We start from the raw sequence: 20,842 nt of genomic DNA, 5'->3' as shown, positions 1-20,842 counted from the left end.
TGGGGGTCTGTGGGTCTGGATATGGGAATGGGGGGGCAGGATGGGGGGCTGGATATGGGAATGGGGGGCAGGATGGGGGGCTGTGGGATGGGGGGTCAGGATGGGGCACTGGGTGTGGGAATAGGGGGGAAAGGATTGGGCCCAACTGAGGGAGGGGCAGGATTTAGGGAGAGGGGTTGGGATAGAAGGGCAGGATGGAGCCTTTTTGGGAACAGGGGAGCAGGATGGGGCCCTGGATATTGGAATGGGGGTCGGGATGGGGCCCTGGATATTGGAATGGGGTCGGGATGGGGCTCTGTGAGTGGGAATGGGAGGGCAGGATGGGGCCCTGTCTTGGAAGGGGGGGCAGGATGGGCCTTTACAGGAATGAGAGAGCCAGATATGGGAGTCTGGGAATGGGATGGAGAGTGGGATGGGGCCCTGTAAACGGGAATGGGGAGGGGGCAGGATGGGATCCTTTGGGGGGTGGTTTGATGGAACCCTGTCTGTGGGATGGGGGTGGGATGGGGCTCTGGGTAAGGGTTGGGGTGGGAGTGGGGGACAAACCTGGGCCCGATGGGAGGGGAAGGATTTTGTGGGGGGATGGGACAGAAGGGCAGGATGGAACTTCCTTTAGGATGGGGTTCTGGAGAGGGGTTGGGAGGGCAGGATGGGGCCCTTTGGGGGGAGTGGGAGGATGGGGCCATTCGGGGTGGGACAGGGTGGGACTTTCCTTGTGGGAAGGGGGGCAGGATGTGTGTGTGGGGGGGGGGCTCGATGTGGGAATGAGGGGGTCAGGTTGAGGGTGTCTCTTTTGGGGAGGGGCAGGATGGGACCTTTTGGGAATGGAGGGGGGGAGGGGCCGGGTCCCCTCCTCTGGGGTCCTCCGAGCCGCCAGGGGGCGCTCGGCGGTGCGGGGCTGAGCCGCGGGGTGACCCCGGCGCGCGCCCCGGGATGGCGGCGGGGCTGGGCCGGGGCCCGGTGAGTGTCCGTCTGTCCCTGCATGTCCCCGTGTCCGTGTCCCTGTGTCCGTCTGTCTGTCCCTCTCCCTGTGTGTCCCTGCGTCCATCTGTCCCTCTGTGTCCCTGTGTCCGTGTCTGTCCCTGTGTCCGTCTGTCCCTGTCCGTGTCCCCCCGTTCCCGGCCCGCGGCTCCCCCCGGGCAGTGTATCCCTCCCCTCACTCCCCTCCCGGGGCTTCGGTGCCCCTAAAGGCAGCGCCGTTTCCATCCCTCCTTTCCCTGGTTCCCCTCTTCTGGTTTCCCCCCACTCCAGTTCGCCCCTTTCTGAGATGCCACTGAAGGCAGCGCCCATTTCATCCCATCTTCTCCCATTCCCATTCCTCCATCCCTCAGTTTTCCCCCTCTCCCGGTGCCCCGCACTCTGTGCCAGCAGCCTTCCCTTGCCTTGCCTTCCCTTCCCTTGCCTTCCCAAACCTTCCCTTGCCTTGCCTTCCCTTGCCTTCCCAAACCTTCCCTTGCCAAACCTTCCCTTCCCTCCTCCCATATCCCCCCCGGGCACAGACAGCCCCCCACCCACTGCCACCCCCAGCCCCCTGTGTGTGTGTTTGGGGTCCCCTCAGCCCCTGTGTGTTTGGGGTCTCTCCAGGGTCCTCCCACCCCCTGTGTATGTTCAGCGTCCCCTCAGGGGGTCCCCATCCTCTGTGTGTGTGGTTTTGGGGTCTCCAGCCCCTCTGTGTGTGTTTGGGGTCTCTCCAGGGTCTGCCCATTCTCTGTGTGTGTGTTTGGGGTCCCCCAGGTCCCCCATTCTCTGTGTGTGTGTTTGGGGTCCCCCAAGGTCCCCCCATTCTCTGTGTGTGTGTTTGGGGTCCCCCAGGGCCCCCCCAGTCTCCCATCACTGTCCCCCCCAGCTGTTCCTGCGCTGCCGCTCCTGGCGCAGCCTCAGCTCCGGCTCCGAGGGGGAGTCTCACCTGACGCGGGTCCTGCGGGAGAGGTTCCCCAGGGCCTCCTCCATCAAGGTCGTGGACATCTCAGGTAAAGCTCCTTGTTCTCCTCCTCCATCCTCCCAGTTCCCTGTCCCAGACCCCCGGCAGGTCGGGGCTGTGGGGGCACAGCAACCCCTCTCCTTCTTGCTGGAGGATTTGCTGCCCGTGTCATTTCTCAGGAGGCTGCGGGGCCATGTACGAGATCCACATCGAGTCCGAGGAGTTCAGGGAGAAGAGGACAGTGCAGCAGCACCAGATGGTCAACCAGGTGAGGGGGCCGGGGGCCAGGGGGGACCCCAAGGGGGCACAAAGGGTGTGGAGGGCACTGGGGAGGGCACAGTGAGGGTGAGCAGCACAGAGCTGGGCACTCCGGGGCACTTGAACCTTCACAGGTGTCTCCCAGAGTCACTGCTGGACACACACACTGGGACTGGAAGGGTGGTTCTTCCTTCCCAGTTCAAACCAGTTGAAAGGTGTGTGCAGCTCTGAGCTGGGGGCTCTGGGGGTGTCTGTGCCCACTCAGTGCCTGCAGTGCTGCACACACTGACAGGATTTGTGCTGTGCCTGCACCCAGTCAGTGCTTCACAATTCCTTTTTCTCAGTTATAACCAGTGCAGCCCTCTTTTCCCCTCCCTTCCCAGTTCAAACCAGTTTAGCTCTGTGTGCAGCACTGGGTTGGGTGCTTTGGTGCACACACAGTGCCTGAAGTGCTGCACACACACACTGAGAGATTCCTGCTGTGCCTTTCACTGCAGCCCTTCTTTTCCCCAGTAATAACCAATGCAGCCCTTTCCCCCTCCTTTCCCAGTACAAAGCCAGCCCTTCCCAATAAACTGTGGAGCTGTGGGTGCTCAGAGCTGTGCAGCTGTGGGCTCTGGGGGTGTGTGAACACACAGTGCCCAGCTAGAAGTGGGTGTTACAGGCACAGTGCTCTGCACAGAGAGGATCAGATGCTGTACAGGGTGGCTAAAACTGCAGCATTTCCCCTGTAACGAAGTGCAGCCCATTTTTGCCTCCCCAAAGCCTTTCCCTTTGTCCCTAATCATTATTGAGGAAACAGTGAAGCCCTTCCTGTGACAGTTCAGATGCTGCTCCGTGAGTGCAGCACTTTGTGTGTGCACAGACCCCCCTCGTGCCCAGCTGGGAGTGCAGCCAGCACAGCCCACCTTTCCTGGTAACAAATAGCGGCCATTCCTTATTTTTGTCCTCATAAAGGAGGTGTCTGTGTGTCACTTGTAGCTGTGTCCTGTGGGTGCTCAGTGGTGGGGGTGGCACATACACACAGCTGGGTGCTGAGCTCACCTGGGCAGTCGCAGTCCTGCCCCCAGGTGAGTGTTTAAGAGCCCAGCCTGCCCTGTTTTCACCCCAATAATCATCAGAATCATCCTGGAAAACAAGGGCTCAGAGCTGGTGTAGCTCTGGTGTGGCATTTAAAGCTGCCTGCAGCACTTCACAGAATATCCTGAGCTGGAAGGGATCCACAAGGATCATGGATCCAACTCCTGGCCCTGCACGGACACCCCACAATCCCACCCCGTCCCTGAGTGTGTTTTCCAAACCCTCCTTGAGCTCTGGCAGCCTTGGGGCCGTGATCAAATCCCGGGGGGCTGTTCAGGGTGCCCCTGACAGTGCAGGCCTCTGGTGTATTCAGAGCTTTCGACCCTTCAGAACGTCCCTCCCTGGGCTGGTTTGTGTCACACACAGGACCAGGTGTCTGCCAGCACAGCAAACCTGGAATTCGTGTGTGATTCCACGTGAGACTCTGCCCTACTATTTCTTTGATCCCAGTGACCTGACAGCCCCAAAGCTGTGCCCAGCCCCCGGGAGTGACCCCAGAGCTGTGCTTGCCTTGCAGGCCCTGAGTGAGGAGATCAAGCACATGCACGGGCTGCGCATCTTCACCTCCATCCCCAAGCCCTGAGGCTGCTCCACACCAATAAAGTGCTCCAGGGCTGCTCTGGCTCTGCCTCCCTGGATGTATAAACTTCAGCCAGTGTTGTGTTTTCAATCAGGGTGCCTGTGGGACGGGGGAAGAAGAGGAGGAGACCCCCCCTCTTCCTCTGAAAGAAGAGCAGGAAGAAACTTTATTATTGCCTTGCCACACAGGAGGGTCCCTCGTGTCCCCCCCATCCATGGGACACCCCAGAGCTGCTCCTCCCTCCCAGGGACAGGGACACCCCCCTGGGACCAGGCACTTCTTTCCCCCCCCCAGTGCTGCTGCCAAGGGGAGCTTTAAGGCTCTGGGCCAAAGTGCACCTCTTATCCTAAAAAAAGCACTTCCAAAAATAAGCTGAGCCACTCTCAGCCCCGGCCAGGCGGCTGCAGAGCCCAGAGGGAAACTCTGGGAGCAGGAAGCAGCTGTGCAGGACTTGGAATGTCACCCTGTGAGGGACAAAACCTGCTCCACCTTCACCCAGCCCACAGCTGTGGGGCTGCACAGCAGGAGTGGAGCCACTTGGTGTGTCCAGCATTCCTGGAGCCAAGCGCTGAGGTGGCTGAAGAAGAAGCAGAAAGGAGAGGCCAGAAGGGTCCCCCCAGGAATGTTTTATCTGTCCTTGGAGCCCAACTTCTCAATCAGTTCCTGCAGAGGAGCCAACTCCCTCCTGTCAATCAGGTTGAACTCCTGGCAAGGGAAGAGAGACAAAAAATTAAAGAGAGCTCTCAAAGAGCTGCTGGAAAACGTGGCTGGTCCCCCTGGAAGGCACCGTGTGGCAGCTCCTGGGAGAACCACAGAGGAGCAGCCACCTCTCCCTGTCCTCTGTGGAGGAATTCAAGTGTTTCAGGGCAACAAAACTTCTGCCACGTTGCTGTGCACTGAACAGGAAAAAAAAGGCACTGGTGCTGCTACTTTTGAGTCAATTCTTAAGCTGCAAACTCCCCCAGGTTCTGTTCCAAGCCTGGGTTTCTTGCTGCAGGTTGATAACTGAAACCTGAGAGGGAAACTCAAGCATACACAGCCAACTCAGCCCCACTTCCTGGAAAAAAACCCCACAAAGAGCCCAAGCCACAAACAGCAGGGCTGGGTACAGAGGGGGGCTGGGTGTTATCTCCCAGCACACACCACAGCCGCTCATCTGCAGGGAAGGGCTCAAAATCCAGCTCCCTTTAGGCGGGGGACAAGAAAGCCCTTCCCAGCTCACCTGCACGAAGAAGATGAAGTGCTTGAAGGAGGTGTTGAGATGGGCCTCCTCCTGCAGCCGGATCACCGAGTCGAAGTGCTGGTGGTAGATGTGGGCGTAGACACGGAAGAGCCGCTTCAGGATCGTCTTGGCCACCGACATGAAGTTCTTGGGAAAGGGGACACCTGGAATGCACAGACACACGGGGATGAGGCTGTGGTTGCTCAGGAGGTGCCATCCTGTGTCACACAGCACCACTCACCGATCTTGGAGGGGAAGAGGGTCTCGTCATCCAGCTGGTCCTGCACCCACGTCATCAGGTAGTCGATGTATTTGGGCGCCGAGCACTTGATGGGCTTCTTGATGTTGGTGCCGTCTGCCCAGTGGTACTCGTACCTGGCACAGGGGGACAGGGGTTCTGTGCTCCCACAGGGAAAAGGGCATTTTCAGGCCCTGTGACCTCCTCCTTATCTCAGGAAGGGGCCACACTGGTACCCTGGGGAGCAAGAGCCTGTGTGAGTTTGTCAAGCCCAACACGACGGCGTTGACCCCTCCAGGGCTTCACCCTCCAAAATCACAGGATACGCTGGTTGGATCCCATCAGGATCAGAGTCCAGCTCCTGGCCCTGCACAGACACCCCAACAATCCCACCTGTCACTGAGAGCATTGTCCAAACAACCCTGGAGCTCTGGCAGCCTTGGGGCTGTGCCCAAACCCTGGGGAGCCTGGGCAGTGCCAACCACCCTGTGGGAGAAGAACCTTGTCCTGAGATCCAGCCTAACCCTGCCCTGACACAGCTCCAGCTGTTCCAGGGTCCTGTCCCTGCTCACAGAGAGCAGAGATCAAAGCTGCCCCTCCACTGCCCCTCTGGATGTTAAAAATGAGCCTCAACTTCATGGCAACCTCCTCTGACATCATAATTTCCTTAAAACAACCCAAAAACTGCCCAAAAGGAAGCCCAGGGCCATCACCCACCATCTGGATAAATTCCCCTCTAGCTTCCAGACACCCTCCAGGAATTTGGCACTCACACAAGGCTTCTGTGATAGACTATCCCAGGAGCTGGGAGCCTCCAGATCCAGTCCCCACACGTGCTCATCAATCCCAGGGCCCCTCCAAACCAGGGCAGACACGGACTGACAGCACACAACCCACTTGCTCCGAGATCTCCCACAAAATCCCTCAAAAGCAGGAACCCCCACACACACATTTTGACTGCCACCTCTTGCTCTACAAGTGAAAACAGTGCCCTTCAAACATTTCCTGTTGTCACAGGAAATGGCCCCAAAAATAGAGGCAGGAAGTGGCAGTGCTGGGGAGGAAAGCAAGGCAGGATGTTCCAGGGCACCTGCAAGTGCTGCCCAAAGCTGGGCTTAAAAACTGAGAGCCCTGAGCAACCTTACAGAGAAGATTCCCAGCTGGAGCTTTGCCTTGGTAAAATATGAGTGCTGAGCCAACAGCTGGTGTTCTCCCTGCAGGATTCACCCCTAAAATCACTGAGGTGGCCCCAAAATGTTCCTTCACTATCTTCTTTCCACCTTCCACAGTGCCCTGAGCTTCTCCTACACAGCAGTAACACCTTGTGAGGAGGCTGCAAGTGTCTCCTAAAAACCACAGCCCTGGGAATGTCCAAGGCCAGGCTGGAGCCACCTGGGCTAGTGGAAGGTGTCCCTGCCCATGGCAGGGGGTGGCACTGCATGAGCTTTAAGGTCCCTTCCAACCCAAACCATTCCATGATTCTCTACAACTCTGACAACAAGACCAGACTCTTCCAGTTGAGTTGGATCTCTCATTTTCTTTAAAACCAACTTTTCCAATCTCTTCAGCTTCCAGCCATAAGGGCCTGATGGACAGGGAAGAGAGATCCCAGAGGGTATGACCACAGGCAGGTGAACACCACCAAAGGAGTGCAGTGCTGGGCCTTGAGCCCATGGGGACACATCCCATCCTCTTTTTAGCTCCTCTCTCCACACTGCTGAGTGATCTGTGCACTCACCTGGGTCCCCACAGAGAAATGTGGCCCCAGCCCCCAGCAGAGCCCTCACCTGGGCCCTGCAGACATGACAGGGCAGCTGCTCTCTGTGCAGAATTCTGTGATGGTCCCGTACAACATGTTGATTTGGTTGAAGAAATCCACAGCTGGGAAGGAAAGGGATCGAGGTGACTCACAGTGTGAACACAAAATGGTCTCTGAGGATCCCTGTGCACCCAAAAAACTCTTCGAAGAACCAAACACCCCCTTCCATGTGATGTCACCTGGCTCATGACTTTGAAACAGTTCAACCATCCAGGAACTGGAATTTCTCTGTCAATTTTTCACTGCCTGGCTCCTTCCCCACCTGACTTGCACAGCATGAAGCTCCACTTAGCATTCCATATCCTTGGAAATAACAGCTTTGGGTTCCAGGCTCCCCAAAACCCTGACTGATCTGAAAAAACGGGAGAGACTTCCCTTAGGCTGAACTCTCCCTGCTCTCCTTCAAAACTGCTTTTTCCTCCTCTAAACTCCAAAGAAACAAAGTTCAAGGCCACGGGGAGCAGCTGCTAAAAGCAAACTGAACTCGTAGGATTTGAAAACAGAAAACAAGAAAGGAGCTCTCCAAAGCTGGAGTTCAGTGGAAATACTCCACTTCCTCCCTGGATTATTTGGTGCAGCTTTTACAGACAACAACAGGAACTTTCTAACACCAAAAATAACCCCTCACAAACCCAGCCACCTCTTAGAGTCTGAGCTCATAAAAACCCACCCCAAAACCACAGCGGGGCAGGTTTGTCTCTTCCTTTTTTCCACTGAGACTTTGCCTCCCTTTTATTCCACCTAAGCAGAGTTGCCTGGGGAATTCCCGGGTCTGTGTAGGGATAAACCCCGAGGTTTTTGGGGTTTTCCCCCCCGGGAGGACTCACTGTTGACAGCAATCCACTCGTTGAGGTCCTCCCCCTCGGGCAGCATCACGGCCTGGCGCAGGTTCCCGCTGCCCAGCGTGGCCTCCGCGTGCTTCAGCAGCTCGTACTGGTGGGAGCCCTCGGGAATGTTCTTCTTGGGCTTGAAGGTCTTGGAGGAACGACTCCCACTGCAGACAGAGGAGACACGTCCAGTCAGCCACGGACTCACTGAGCCTGGAAAAGGTCTCTGTGACCATCAAGTCCAGCTGCCCACCAGCAGCACCAAGTTCACTGCACCGAGCCCTCGAGTGCCACATCCAGGTCCCCTGAACATTCCCAGGGGTGGGACTCCACCACTGCCCTGGGCAGCCCGTTCCAGGGCTTTACAACCACTTTGGGAAGAACTGTCCCCTAATATCAAACCTAAACCTCCCCTGGGCTGAGGGGAGCTGATGACCTGAGGCCATTGCCTCAAGTCCTTTTGGAAATAACAGAACTTGGAAATAGTATATATTTGGAAATAATATATAATATTATGTATATATATTATAATATTATATTTTTATATATATATCTATAAATACAATTATTTGCATTTATACAATGTATACAATTATTTATAATATTATATATTATAATTATTATATATATAATTTATATTATATATTATTATATATATTATATATAATATATTATATATTATATAATTATTTATAATATTATATATTATAATTATAATTATATATAATAATTATAATATATATAATATTATAAATAATTCTACATAGCATTATATTATATGTAATATAATATTATATATTATTATATATTATATTACATATATTATTATATATAATATTATATTACATATAATAATAGATGTTAATAATAATAATGCATGAATTATAATAATTAGATATTATATAATATTATTACATTCTATATTACCTAGTTATTATATAATGTATGATATGCTATATATATATAATACATTATATAATATATATACATTATATAATACTATAATTATATAATAATTATAGTATATAATAATATAAGACAACTATATAATTATATTATATAATAATATATAGTATTTAATATATATTATGTATAACATAATATATATAAAATAATATATAATGTATACTTGAAATAATATAACCAACTTGGAAACAATGGAACTTTTGGAAAGAATATAACCTGGAAATAACAGAACTTTTGGAAACCACAGAACTTTTGGAAATAACATACCTCTTCTAGAATCAATAAGCATTAATTGTTTTGTTTGTTAAAACAAAACGTATAAATAGGTGACAAAGGGACCCTCTGTGCTCAAAGGGGTGGGACACTACCTGCTAAAAATGTGACTTGGGAGCCTCCTGAAATGCAGATTGTCCCCACACTCCTGTCCCCAACAACCTCCCTGTGTCTCCTGCCTCCCCCAAACAGCCACACTGCCAAAACTGAGGAATTTTGGTATTTCTCTACCACAAAATGTTAAATTTCAGACCCTGCCAGCTCCCAGAGAGAGGGATGGCCGGGATGGCTGGGAGCAGAGCATGGCTCAGGGAAAACGGGATTCTCTGGTTGTCACACAACCCCTCCCTCCAAAACAGCCCCTCCCTCCAAAACAACCCCTCCCTCCAAAACAGCCCCTTCCCTCCAAAACAACCCCCTCCCTCCAAAACAACCCCCTCCCTCCAAAACAGCCCCTTCCCTCCAAAACAGCCCCTTCCCTCCAAAACAACCCCCTCCCTCCAAAACAGCCCCTTCCCTCCAAAACAGCCCCTTCCCTCCAAAACAACCCCCTCCCTCCAAAACAACCCCTTCCCTCCAAAACAACCCCCTCCCTCCAAAACTGCCCCCTCGAAGGCTTCCCACCCCTCATACACCCCAAAGCCTCTCCCCATGACTTCCTGCCCTCCAGGTCACCCCACTCCTGCTTCCAGCCCCCTCCTCATGCCACCGAGGGTGCTCTGCCCCCTCACCTTCTTCCAAGGCTTCCTCCCAAAAAACCCACCACACCCCCAGGGTTCCTTCCCCCCCCCCCCCTGTCCCCCCCGGGCTTTCCCCCCCCCCCCCCAGTCTTCCTCAGCCCCTTCTTGTGCATCCCTGAGGAAACTTTGCAAGGTTTTTCTGCTCCCATACACACCCAGGGACCCCCCAAGCCCCTCATGAGCCCCCCCAGCCCAATCCCACCCCGGGCTTCCCCCTAAATCTTCCCCTAAGAGCCCTCCCAGGCCTAGTCATGGGCCTTCCTCAGCTCCTTGGGGGGCCTCTGACCCCCCAGAACCTTCCTGAAAGCCCAGGACTCCTCTCAGGATCCCCCAGACCCCCTCCAGCTCCCTCACATCCTCCCCCAGCTCCCCCCACCCCAGGAAACCCACAGAGCCTCCCCAAAAAACCCTTCCCTCCCTCAACCCTCTCACAGTCCAGCCTCAAACCCTCCCCAAACGCTTTCCTCCCGCCCCAAAAACCTCTCACGGACCAAGTCCGAGTGCCCCTCAGCCCCTCCCCACAGGCCCTTCACCTCCCTAAAGCCCCCCCAGCCCGATCCCACTCCAGGTTTCCCCCTAAACCTTCCCCTAAGAGCCCTCCCAGGCCTCATCCTGGGCCTTCCTCCATTCCTGGGGGCCTCTGACCCCCCAAAACCTCCCCCCAAGCCCAGGACTCCCCTCCCCACGACACCCTCCAGCTTCCCCCGCCCCAGGAACCCCCTCAGAGCCTCCCCAAAAAACCCCCCTCAGCCCTCCAACCCTCCCCAAACCCTTCCCCCCCACCCCAAAAACCTCTCGTAGGCCGAGTCCAAGTGCCCCCACGGGCCTTTTCCCCCCCCCAAGCCGCCCATGAGCCCCCCGGGGTTCCCCTCGGGCCCTGGGCACTCACAAGAGGAAGCTCATGGCGAGAGAGGCCGGGCTGGGCTGAGGGAGCGGGACCGGGACCCGGGAGAGAGGCCTGGGCTAAGGGAAGGGACCGGGACCAGGGAGCGGGAAGGGGCCGGGCTGAGGGAGCGGGCTCTGCCCGGGGTCTGTTCAGTCCGGTCCGGGCTGAGGGAGCGGGCTCTGTTCGGGCTGTGCCCGGGCTCTGTCTGGGTCTGTCCGGTCTCTGTCCGGCTCTATCCCAGCTCTGTCCAGGTCCGTCCCGGCTCTATCCCAGCTCTGTCCCGGCTCTGTCCGGTCTCTATCGTGGCTCTATCCCGGCTCTATCCCAGCTCTGTCCCGGCTCTATCCCAGCTCTATCCGGTCTCTATCCCAGCTCTGTCCCGGCTCTGTCCCGTCTCTATCCCAGCTCTGTCCCGTCTCTGTCCCGGCTCTGTCCCGTCTCTGTCCCGGCTCTATCCGATCTCTGTCCCGGCTCTATCCGATCTCTATCCCGGTTCTATCCCGTCTCTGTCCCGGCTCTGTCCCGTCTCTATCCCGGCTTTGTCCCGTCTCTATCCGATCTCTATCCCGTCTCTGTCCCGGCTCTGTCCGCTCCGTTCTGAGGCACCGCAGCCGCTCCCCGCGGGCCTCGCCCGGGCCGCGCCGCGCCGCCAACTCTCGCGAGAGCTCCGCGAAGGGGCGGAGCCTCGCCCGCCGCCGTCACCATGGCAACGGCCCCACGCGCGGGGACACAGGCCTGGGGAACCCTGGGACCTCCACACGGGGATGGGGACCCGCCAGGGACCCCCCCGTGGGACTGGGGACCTCCCCACAGGGATGGGGACCCTCCACACAGGGATGGGGACCCTCCAGGAACTCCCCCGTGGGACTGGGGACCTCCCCACAGGGATGGGGACCCCCCCGTGAGACTGGGGAATCCCTACGGGGATTGGGACTCTCCAGGAACTCCCCCGTGAGACTGGGGACCTCCCCACGGGAATGGGGACCCTCCAGGGACCCCCCCCATGGGGCTGAGGACCCCCCACACGGGGATGGGGACCCTCCAGGAAACCCCCGTGGGACTGGGGACGTCCCCACAGGGATGGGGACCCTCCACACAGGGATGGGGACCCTCGAGGAGCTCCCCCGTGTGACTGGGGACCTCCCCACGGGAATGGGGACCCTCCAGGAACCCCCCAGTGGGACTGGGGACCCCCCACATGGGAATGGGGACTCTCCAGGAGCTCCCCCGTGGGATTGGGGACCTCCCCACGGGGATGGGGACCCTCCAGGAATTCCCTCATGGGACTGAGGACCCCCCACACGGGGATGGGGACCCTCCAGGAACTCCCCTGTGGGACTGGGGACCTCCCCACGGGAATGGGGACCCTCCAGGGTCCCCCCCATGGGACTGGGGACTTCCAGGAGCCCCCCAATGGGGATTGGGACCCTTCGGAGACCCCTCATGGGTCTGGGGACGTCTGGGACCCCCCCATGGGGATGAGTACCCTCCAGAGTCCCCCATGGGCCTGAGGACCCCCGTGGACCCCTGCGTGGGTCTGGGGACCCCCATGGACCCTCCCCATGGGGAAGGGGACTCTCCAGGGACCCGCCCCATTGCCCCAGGCAGACCCCTGATGGGTCTGGGGACCCCCCAGGACCCCCTTCCCACGAGCCTGGGAACCCCCAGGGACCCCCACATAGGCCTGGGGACCCTCAGAGCCCCCTCCTCATGGGCCAGGGGCCACTGCATGGGTCTGAACACCCCCAAAGCCCCTTCCCCGTGGGCCTGGGGACCCCCAGAGCCCTGTTCCCATGGGGCTGGGCAGCCCCCCTGTGGGTTGGGGACCCCCAAAGCCCCCTCCTAATGGGCCTGGGGACTCCCAGAGTCCTGGTCCCATGGTCCTGGGCACCTCCTAATGGGTCTGGGTGTCCCCAGAGCCCCTTCCCCACAGACCTGGGCACCTTCCACCATGGGCTTGGGAATCCCACCATGGGCCTGGGGACCCCCAGAGCGCCCTCTCCACGGGCCTGGGCATCCCCCCACCATGGACCTTTCCCCTGCCCAGAGTCCCCTCAACTCCCAGGCTCTTCCCCACACCCTCCACCAACCCTTCCCCACCTAATTTAATCCCTCCCCAGCTGCCACCTGGCTGAAATCCTCCCAAAAATCCAAAAGTTCATCAGCTCCTTTGCCCAGGGCTGATTCCTGCAGGTTTTCACCCTTTTTTTTTTGTTCCTTACACGGCTCCTTCAACTCTTGTCTTGGGAAGAAGCTGCTCTAAAAATGACTTTTTTGACCTAAAAAATGACTTTTATAACCAAGGAGTGACCATGAGGAGTTAAAAGCTACACTAAACACGGTGAGGTTGTTTGTGTAATTTATGTCACCTCCCCCAGCTCCAACAATGGGCACAGTGTGGAACCTGCTCTGCCAGCACGGACTGGGATGGGGCCGGTGATCCTTGGATTTATGGGACACTCAGGAAGGAATAAAAACCTCCCCAGGCTTTCCCAGCACCTCCATGACCTCGAGATAAACCTCCAAAGTCGCTTTTCCCAGCTCAAGGGATACCAAGGACAAAGTTAAGGAAAATAAACACATAGGAGGGGATTGGACTCACTCCACATGGATTCCCAAGGACTTACAGGTTCTTCTTTACCTCTTTTACTTATCCTGGGATCATCCCACAGCCTGAGCAGCAGGGGAGGGGGAATTCTGCCCCTCTGCCCCACTCTGGTGAGACCCCACCTGCAGAGCTGCTCCAGCCCTGGAATCCCCAACATCAGAAGGATTTGGAGCTGCTGGAGCGAGTCCAGAGGAGGCCCCGGAGCTGCTCCAAGGGCTGGAGCCCCTCAGCTCTGGAGCCAGGCTGGGAGAGCTGGGGGGGTTCACCTGGAGAGGAGAAGGCTCCAGGGAGAGCTGAGAGCTCCTTGCAGGGCCTGAAGGGGCTCCAGGAGAGCTGGAGAGGGACTGGGGACAAGGGATGGAGGGACAGGACACAGGGAATGGCTTCCCACTGCCAGAGGGCAGGGCTAGATGGGTAAGGAATTGTTGGCTGTGAGAGTGGGGAGGGGCTGGGATGGAATTCCCAGAGAAGCTGTGGCTGCCCCTGGATCCCTGAAAGTGTCCAAGGCCAGGGTGGAGCAACCTGGTCTATTGAAGGTGTCCCTGCCCAGGGCAGGGGGTGGCACTGGATGATCTCAAAGGTCCCTTCCAACCCAAACCATTCCATGATTTTATGATTCTATCTATGATATTGGATCAACTGGGATCATTTGCTTCCAGCAGAACCTGTTGATGAGGCAGGAGATGATCTCCAAGGTCCCTTCCCACCCAAACCATCCCATGTTCTTGCCCATCTCTGGCAGCTCCAGCTCCATCCCACCAGCAGCACTGGGGGTCTCAGACCCTCCCCAGCCCCAGCCCAGAGAAAGACTTGGGTTTAACCTGTCACTGTAATGGATTTAAATGCCAGGGAGTGGGGTGAGATGGGATTTTGGGAAGAGATTCCTCCCTGGGAGGGTGGGGAGGGGCTGGGCTGGGATTCCCAGAGAAGCTGTGGCTGCCCCATCCCTGGAAATGTCCAAGGCCAGGCTGGAGCAACCTGGATTGCCTTGCTGAGGGCAGGAGTACAGAGACAAGGCAGACGATCAACGTGATCAAAACAATGTCCAATTTATTATTTTAATCAGTTAACTTTTATACAGTTTAGTTTGTTCCAGGTACGTGCTCACAAGGTGATTGGATGGCTCAGTCAGTGCACGCGTCCCCTGCTCTCAGTTTATTGGACCTGGTGCTCTGTCCACGCGGTCTGAAATCATACTTGGCGTGCAAAGCTCCTTCTATTGATCCACCTTTAGGGTTTTTCCGAGGTCTGCAGGTGTTTCATTATCTCCACTTTCTCAAGGCTTTCTTACTTTAAACATACCATGTTCTCAAACCTTATAATTGTAGACACAAGGCTAACAAGTATAAACACTGCATATTTTCACACAGCTTATAAGTACAAACATTACACCGCTTGTCACTTCTAAAGTCATGGCAAGCAAGGTCTACAGAGTGCAGGAAAAATTGTTCAGAGAAATCTCTCTGCTCCGGCCTCATTGCCTGGAACTGGGAACACCTGGAGCCGGGAACACTCGGAACTGGGAGCACTTAGTGCCAAATCCAACCCTAATCCTAACCCTGATCTTAGTCTCAGTCCAGGTTTGGACATACTTAGTCCTGTATTTAATCTTATCCCAGGCTCAAGCCAAGCCCCTGCTCCCATCCCAACCACACCTCTAACCCTAATCTCGTATTTAGCCTTGACCTCAGTCCCAGCTCTAACCACAACCCCAGCCCTAAACCAAATTCCACATTTGTTCCTAACTCCAACTTCAGCCCCAGTTCCAGCCCCAACCCCAGCCCTAACACCAATCCCACATTTATCCCTAACTCACACTCCAGCCTCAGTTCCAGCCCCGATCCCAACCCCACCCCTCACCCTAATCCTACATTTAGCCTTGACCCCAATTCCAGTCCTAATCCCAGTCCCAGATTTAGCCCTAACTCCAATCCCAGCCCCAATTCCAGCTCTAACCCCAAACCCAACCCCCTTCTAGCCCCGATCCCAACCCCAGCCCTAAACCTAATCCTGCATTTAGCCCTAATTCCAATTCCAGCCCTCACCCTCTGTCACCCCAATCCCTCCTCACGTCACCCAAATCCCAGTTTTTCCCCCTTTCCCCCCAACCCACCTCTGGCCCCGCCCCTCACCCTCAAGCCACGCCCCCAGCCCCCTGCCGTCCTCTCACGCACCGCCCCCCCCGTGTTGCACCCCGCGGGTTCAGCCAATCAACGTCTCCTTGCCCTATTTAGGGCGGGAACCCGCGCGTTTCCCCACCAATCACGCCGCCCTCCCCTTCTCCCTCCATCCAATCGCAGCGGGCAGCTCCCGCTCCGTCCCCACCCGTCCAACGCCCCATTGGCTCCCGCCGGCGCGCGCGCTAGGGGGCGGGTCTTACCCGCCTATATAAGGGGGCGGGTGGCACGCGCCGCCCTCACACTGAGGTGGTCCCGCTTCGGTGTTTCCGTGGCTGTTTCTGCTGCCGCTGCCATGGCAACCGCGCTCTGCCCGCTCCGCGCCCTCGGCCGCGCCGCTCTCAGACCTCGCGACCGCCGCCTGCACCTCAGCGCGCCCAGGTACCCCGCGGGGAGGACTGGGGGCGGCTGGGCGGGAGCGGGGACAGAGGCGGTGCGGGCTGAGGAGGGGGCCGGGGCGGTGGAGCCCGCGCCGGGGGTCGCGGTTACCGGTCTCGCCCCGTGGCGGTGCCCGGGGAGCGGGGCAGATCCTCCCCCCAGCGGCCGCGCCGAGCGGTGCAGGCTGATGAAATCCCGCGCCCGCCTTGCGTGGGGGTGCGGGGCTGGACACGGGTGTCCCCCGGGGGGCGGTGGATGGAGACCCCCCTCGGGACGAGAGAGGCAGAGACCACCCCGTGCATCTCCTGAGAGCGACAAAGACCCCCAGCCATCCCCACAGAGAGACAGAGACCCCTGAGCATCCCCCGGGCACTGGCCCTGGATTTAAAGGGTATGAGAGTGACAGAGAGCCCTCCCCAGGGTGAGAGGGGTGGAGATCCTCCTCAGGCATCCCCCGAGAGAAGGACAGAGCCCCCTGAGCATTCCCTGGAGTGAGAGGAGCAGAGACCCTCCCGGAGATCCCACGGGTTAAGATGGACAGAGCTCCCCCCCCAAGCATTCCTTGGGCACTGGACCTGGATTTAAACGGTGTGAGGGAAACAGAGACCCCCCGAGATCCCCCGGGCTGAGAGGGACAAAGGCCGCCCAGGTCAGAGGAACAGAGACCCCCTGCTCCAAACAGGGCTCTGAGCTCCCTCTTTGTCCCCCTGTAGCTCCCCCGGGGGCTGGTGCTTCTCCCTCTCCCTGAGAGCCCAGAGCACCCCGATCTCAGGGAAGATCCAGGTAGGTTTTGCCTCTGATTTAAGGAATTTTCCATTCCCTGGCTTGCCAGGCACTTGTCATAATTCCTTTTACATCCAAATCAGCATCTGGTAGTTTGGCACAGGTTTAGCTCTGAAGCTGGAACAAGAATTAGAGACCCAGTGGGCTGGGACTGGTTGGTAAATGGGTTTGACTGGTTGCAGGTAGGGATGAAGTAACACTTAATTCCCAGTAAATGGGGAAAACTGCATGTTTGAGTAAGGCAGGGATTAAAGCACAAAAGCTCCTCTGCACCTCCCAATAAGGATTTAGGGAAAAGGCTTCTCCTACCTGAGAAGGCTCGTGTGTGTCTGGAGCAGTTATGGGAGTGGTTTTCCCTGGTTCCAGCTACTCCCGGAGTTCAAAGATTGTACCTGGAAAAGGTCAGAAAGCAGCACTGTTGGACTCAGTCCAGGATCCCAGTAGGAGAAGATCCATCCATGAGGCAGCCGATGGATTTTTGAGGAGAAACTGCAGCAATTCAGCTTTTTCTGGTGGATGTTGAGGTGCAGGGAGGGTGGGAAAGTGCTCCTGGTCCTGTTGGGCTTTGTGGGTCAGCTGTCTCCTGGGTTCCTGGGGAAAGTGGAGTGGGTTGTGATTGCCTGGAAATTGCTTCAGGAATAGGCTGGTTCCTGCAATTTGGGAAGGCACCAGCAATGCCAGGAATGCTGAGGAGCATCTGTGCCTGTTCTGGATCTGAGGGCAGGGAAATTGGGCGAGGGAGGTGCTGGTCAGGAGGCCTTGCAGAAACACTTAAATTATGGGATATCCTGAGCTGGAAGGGACCCACAAGGATCATGGATCCAACTCCTGGTGGATCCTGCTCCCTGGGGTCCCTGAGCAGGAAGAGGCCTTGGAGACAGGAGTTTCCTGCAGTTTTAATGGGATTGGGAGCTCAGCAAAGCTGTTAAAACTGGGGAGCACAGGGAGCTCTGCTGGCACAGGGTAGGTCTGGCCCCTGGCTGGTGCTGGGGAGGGAGGATGGGCAGAGATCCAGGGATGTGGGAGGGCTGGGAAAGGCTGAAAAGTCATTTCAGGAGTTGGAGTTTCTGCAGATAAAGAAAAACCACCTTCATAAAACAAAGTTCAAGGAACATTTGGACATTGCTCTCAGCACAGGGCGGGGTTGTTGGGGCTGTGCAGGGCCAGGAGCTGGATCAGTGATCCTAAGGGGTCCCTTCCAGCTCAGGATATTCTGTGTTTGTCTTGTCTGGTCCCAGCAAAGCTGTAAATGAGCCTGCAATGTGCTGCTTAACAAGATTTAACATCAAGGTGCAAAAAGCTTGCACAGAGCTCAAGGAGCCTTTTCTCCCCTGACTGTGGTTGGCTCCTGGTTTTCCTGTTCCATGTTGTACAAAGCTGGGAGTTGATGGTCCTGAGGATGCTGATGGTGACACTTGTTGCTCTGTTGGTCCCTGGCTCCTCTCAAACCTGCTCCCTGGGGTCTCTGAGCAGGAAGAGGCTTTGGAGACAAGAGTTTCCTGCATTTTTAATGGAATTGGAAGCTCAGAAAGAGCCTTTTCTCCCCCGGCTGTGGTTGGCTCCTGGTTTTCCCAGCCCATGTCACACAAAGCTTGGGTGTGAAGGTCCTGGGGGTGCTGATGGTGTGGTGGCACTTCCCCTGTTGCAGAGCTGATGCTGTGGTGATCTCTGGGAGGAAGCTGGCCCGGCAGATCCGGCAGGAAGCCCGGCACGAGGTGGAGCAGTGGGTGGCAGCGGGGAACAAGAGGCCCCACCTGAGCGTGGTCCTGGTCGGGGAGAACCCAGCCAGTCACTCCTACGTCCTCAACAAGACCAAGGCAGCAGCTGACGTGGGTATGGCTGGGGCTCCCTGCCCAAAGCAGCGGGGTTGGGGTAGGAATCCTCCGTGCTGGAGGCTGGGGGAAGCTGCTTGGACTGAATCCATCTGGCAGCTTTTCACCTCTGTCCACCTTCACCTGGAATCTGGGTTCTTGTTGTCCTGGGATGGGGTTGGTAAACATTGTCCATTGGGATCCTTCAGGACAACATCAAGCTCTGTGCTTGGGATTTTCAGCCTTCCCAGAGGCATAAAAAGCACAGGAAGGGCTTTTTGGCCTCCCTTCCTCACCTCAGGGGTCACTGTTCAGCCTCGCTGCTCTGACTCCTTCCCATCTTGCAATCCAAGGTCCTGCTCAGGGTTGGGGGCAAGAAATGGTGTTATTTTAACTTGGGTTCTGCACTGCTGAGAGATTTTTTTGGATTGGAGTTTTTTGGAGCTGAGATTTTTAAGCTGCCATCCCTTTCCTCCTGTGCCCAGAGGGCTCACAGGATGTGTGGTTTTATTTTCATCCTTGGCTGGGTTTCTCTAATCCCTCCCTGCACTGTGAGAAACTCAAACACTCTATCTCAGGTCATTAATCCCATATAATTGTCCTGGGAAGGCTTGGGGAGGTCTCTCCAGCCTGGAAGCTGCTCCTTATTGCCTAATCCATCCAGTCCTTGGTGTGCACTTCTGGGATTTGGTAGAGCAATGAAACAGGGGGGCTTAAAAATCCACAAAGATCAGGAATGTTGCTGCCTTGTGCATAGCCTGGGCTCACTAATGAGGTGTGTTTGGGACGATTTCCAGGGATCAGCAGTGAGACCATCCTCAGACCAGCTTCCATCACTGAGGAGGAGCTGCTGGATTTGATCAGCAAACTCAACAACGATGCAAACGTGGATGGGCTGTTGGTGCAGCTCCCTCTGCCTGGTGAGGAGCTGAACTTCCACCTCTTCCTGTCCTACATGAAGTTTTTAAGGGTTCCCATGTGCTGGGAGGACAATCCTGTGCCACGAGAGGTGGGATCCTGCCCTGGTGGAGTTTAAAGATGTCCCTGCAGCCCCTCAGCACCATCTGCCTGCAGGAGTTTGGTTTCTGGGGGTCACAGGATCTATTCCTGTGCTGGGAGTATCATCTTCCAGTATCAGCTTGAACTCAGTTGTGGCCTTGAGGCTGCCTAAAAATACCCTCAGCATGAGCAAGGCTGTAATTCCAAAGTGCTGTCAGTCCCTCTCTGCTGAGAGCTTTGAGCTGGAAGTGCTGAGGAGCCTCAAGCCTCCACATTTTGGAGGGGTTGGTGCTTCGAGGTCAGAGCTTGAGCCCAGGGCTGGGGCTCAGAACTAACTCAGGGTCAGAACCAAGTCTGGCTCAGGGCTGGGGCTCAGAACCAAGTCTGGCTCAGGGCTGAGAATCAGAGGTGGAGCCCAGGGCGTGCTGGGGTGCCCAGCACAGTTGCAGGCTGAGCCCCCTCTCTGCCCCCCAGGACACATCGACGAGCGCAGGGTCTGCAACGCCGTCAGCCCCGACAAGGACGTCGATGGCTTCCACGTCATCAACGTGGGCCGCCTGTGCCTGGACCAGGACTCCATGTTACCTGCCACCCCCTGGGGCGTCTGGGAGATCATCAAGAGAACTGGTAAGATCATCAAGAGAACTGGGAAGAGCTGCTGCTCCTGCAGGATGGGGCTGCTGTCCAGCAAAATTCCAGCTGGTGTCTGGTTTAAGATTCCCAGCTGGACAACTGTGTTATATGGTGGTGAGGAACTGGCTCATGGGTTGGGCACAAAGTCACAGTGACTGGGGTGGTGTCAGGCTGGCACTGGGGACATTCCACAGGGCTCCATCCTGCAGTTCTCTTCAACACCTTCATCAGCTCAAAGGAAAACTGAGGAACTTGGCTGAGGACACCAAACTGGGAGGAGCTGTTGACTCCCTCGAGGGCAGAGAGGGCTCAGCAGACCAGAGATGGACAATCCCCAACCGTGGGAAGTGGAGCAAGGGCAAGGGCTGGATTGTGCCCCTGGGCTGGGGCAGCCCTGGCTGTGTGTGTGGGCTGGGGATGAGAGGCTGGAGAGCAGCTGCAGGAAGGGCCCTGGGGGTCCTGGTCCATGGCCAGTTGTCCCTGAGCCAGCAGTGCCCTGGCAGCCAGGAGGGCCAACGTGTCCTGGGGGCATCAGGGAGGGGATTGTCCTGCTCTGCTCTGCCCTGGGGCGGCCTCACCTCAACATTGGGGCAGTTGGGGGGGACACAATATAACAAAACCATTGGAGAGTGTCCAAAGGAGG

At 56.5% G+C, this 20,842-nt stretch overlaps 3 protein-coding genes across 5 annotated transcripts; 2 read left to right on the top strand and 1 right to left on the bottom strand.

Annotated features, from left to right (window-relative positions):
- The first annotated feature begins 901 nt into the window (after positions 1–901).
- LOC113940389 (bolA-like protein 3) lies at positions 902–3,910 on the top strand. The gene is made up of 4 exons (XM_027631529.1): positions 902–960; positions 1,847–1,970; positions 2,101–2,189; positions 3,777–3,910. The coding sequence occupies exons 1-4, from the start codon at positions 934–936 to the stop codon at positions 3,840–3,842; spliced, it is 306 nt and encodes a 101-aa protein (XP_027487330.1). The 5' UTR covers positions 902–933; the 3' UTR covers positions 3,843–3,910.
- A 66-nt stretch (positions 3,911–3,976) lies between these two features.
- LOC113940388 (MOB kinase activator 1A) lies at positions 3,977–11,094 on the bottom strand. 2 transcript variants are annotated; one of them, XM_027631527.1, is made up of 7 exons: positions 10,908–11,094; positions 10,814–10,869; positions 7,946–8,112; positions 7,087–7,180; positions 5,303–5,436; positions 5,062–5,225; positions 3,977–4,544 (listed from the first exon to the last, which is right to left on the bottom strand). In XM_027631527.1, exons 2-7 carry the CDS (start codon positions 10,825–10,827, stop codon positions 4,467–4,469), a joined length of 651 nt encoding a protein of 216 aa, XP_027487328.1. In that variant the 5' UTR covers positions 10,828–10,869; positions 10,908–11,094; the 3' UTR covers positions 3,977–4,466. The 2 variants fall into 2 exon arrangements, with proteins under 2 accessions (XP_027487328.1, XP_027487327.1); XM_027631526.1 differs by having other exon boundaries at positions 10,814–11,094.
- A 4,752-nt stretch (positions 11,095–15,846) lies between these two features.
- Positions 15,847–20,369, top strand: LOC113940386 (bifunctional methylenetetrahydrofolate dehydrogenase/cyclohydrolase, mitochondrial-like). Of its 2 annotated transcripts, none has more exons than XM_027631524.1 (4): positions 15,847–15,976; positions 18,405–18,589; positions 19,365–19,487; positions 20,041–20,369. In XM_027631524.1, exons 1-4 carry the CDS (start codon positions 15,891–15,893, stop codon positions 20,352–20,354), a joined length of 708 nt encoding a protein of 235 aa, XP_027487325.1. In that variant the 5' UTR covers positions 15,847–15,890; the 3' UTR covers positions 20,355–20,369. The 2 variants fall into 2 exon arrangements, with proteins under 2 accessions (XP_027487325.1, XP_027487326.1); XM_027631525.1 differs by lacking the exon at positions 15,847–15,976 and adding an exon at positions 17,122–17,280.
- The last annotated feature ends 473 nt before the right edge of the window (positions 20,370–20,842 follow it).

The sequence above is a fragment of the Corapipo altera genome, unplaced genomic scaffold (genome assembly GCF_003945725.1).
Source record: "Corapipo altera isolate COAL_440 unplaced genomic scaffold, ASM394572v1 83021, whole genome shotgun sequence".
NCBI lineage: Eukaryota > Metazoa > Chordata > Aves > Passeriformes > Pipridae > Corapipo > Corapipo altera.
Note: the sequence above shows the minus strand (reverse complement) of the source record. Positions and strands in the feature narration are given on the sequence as shown.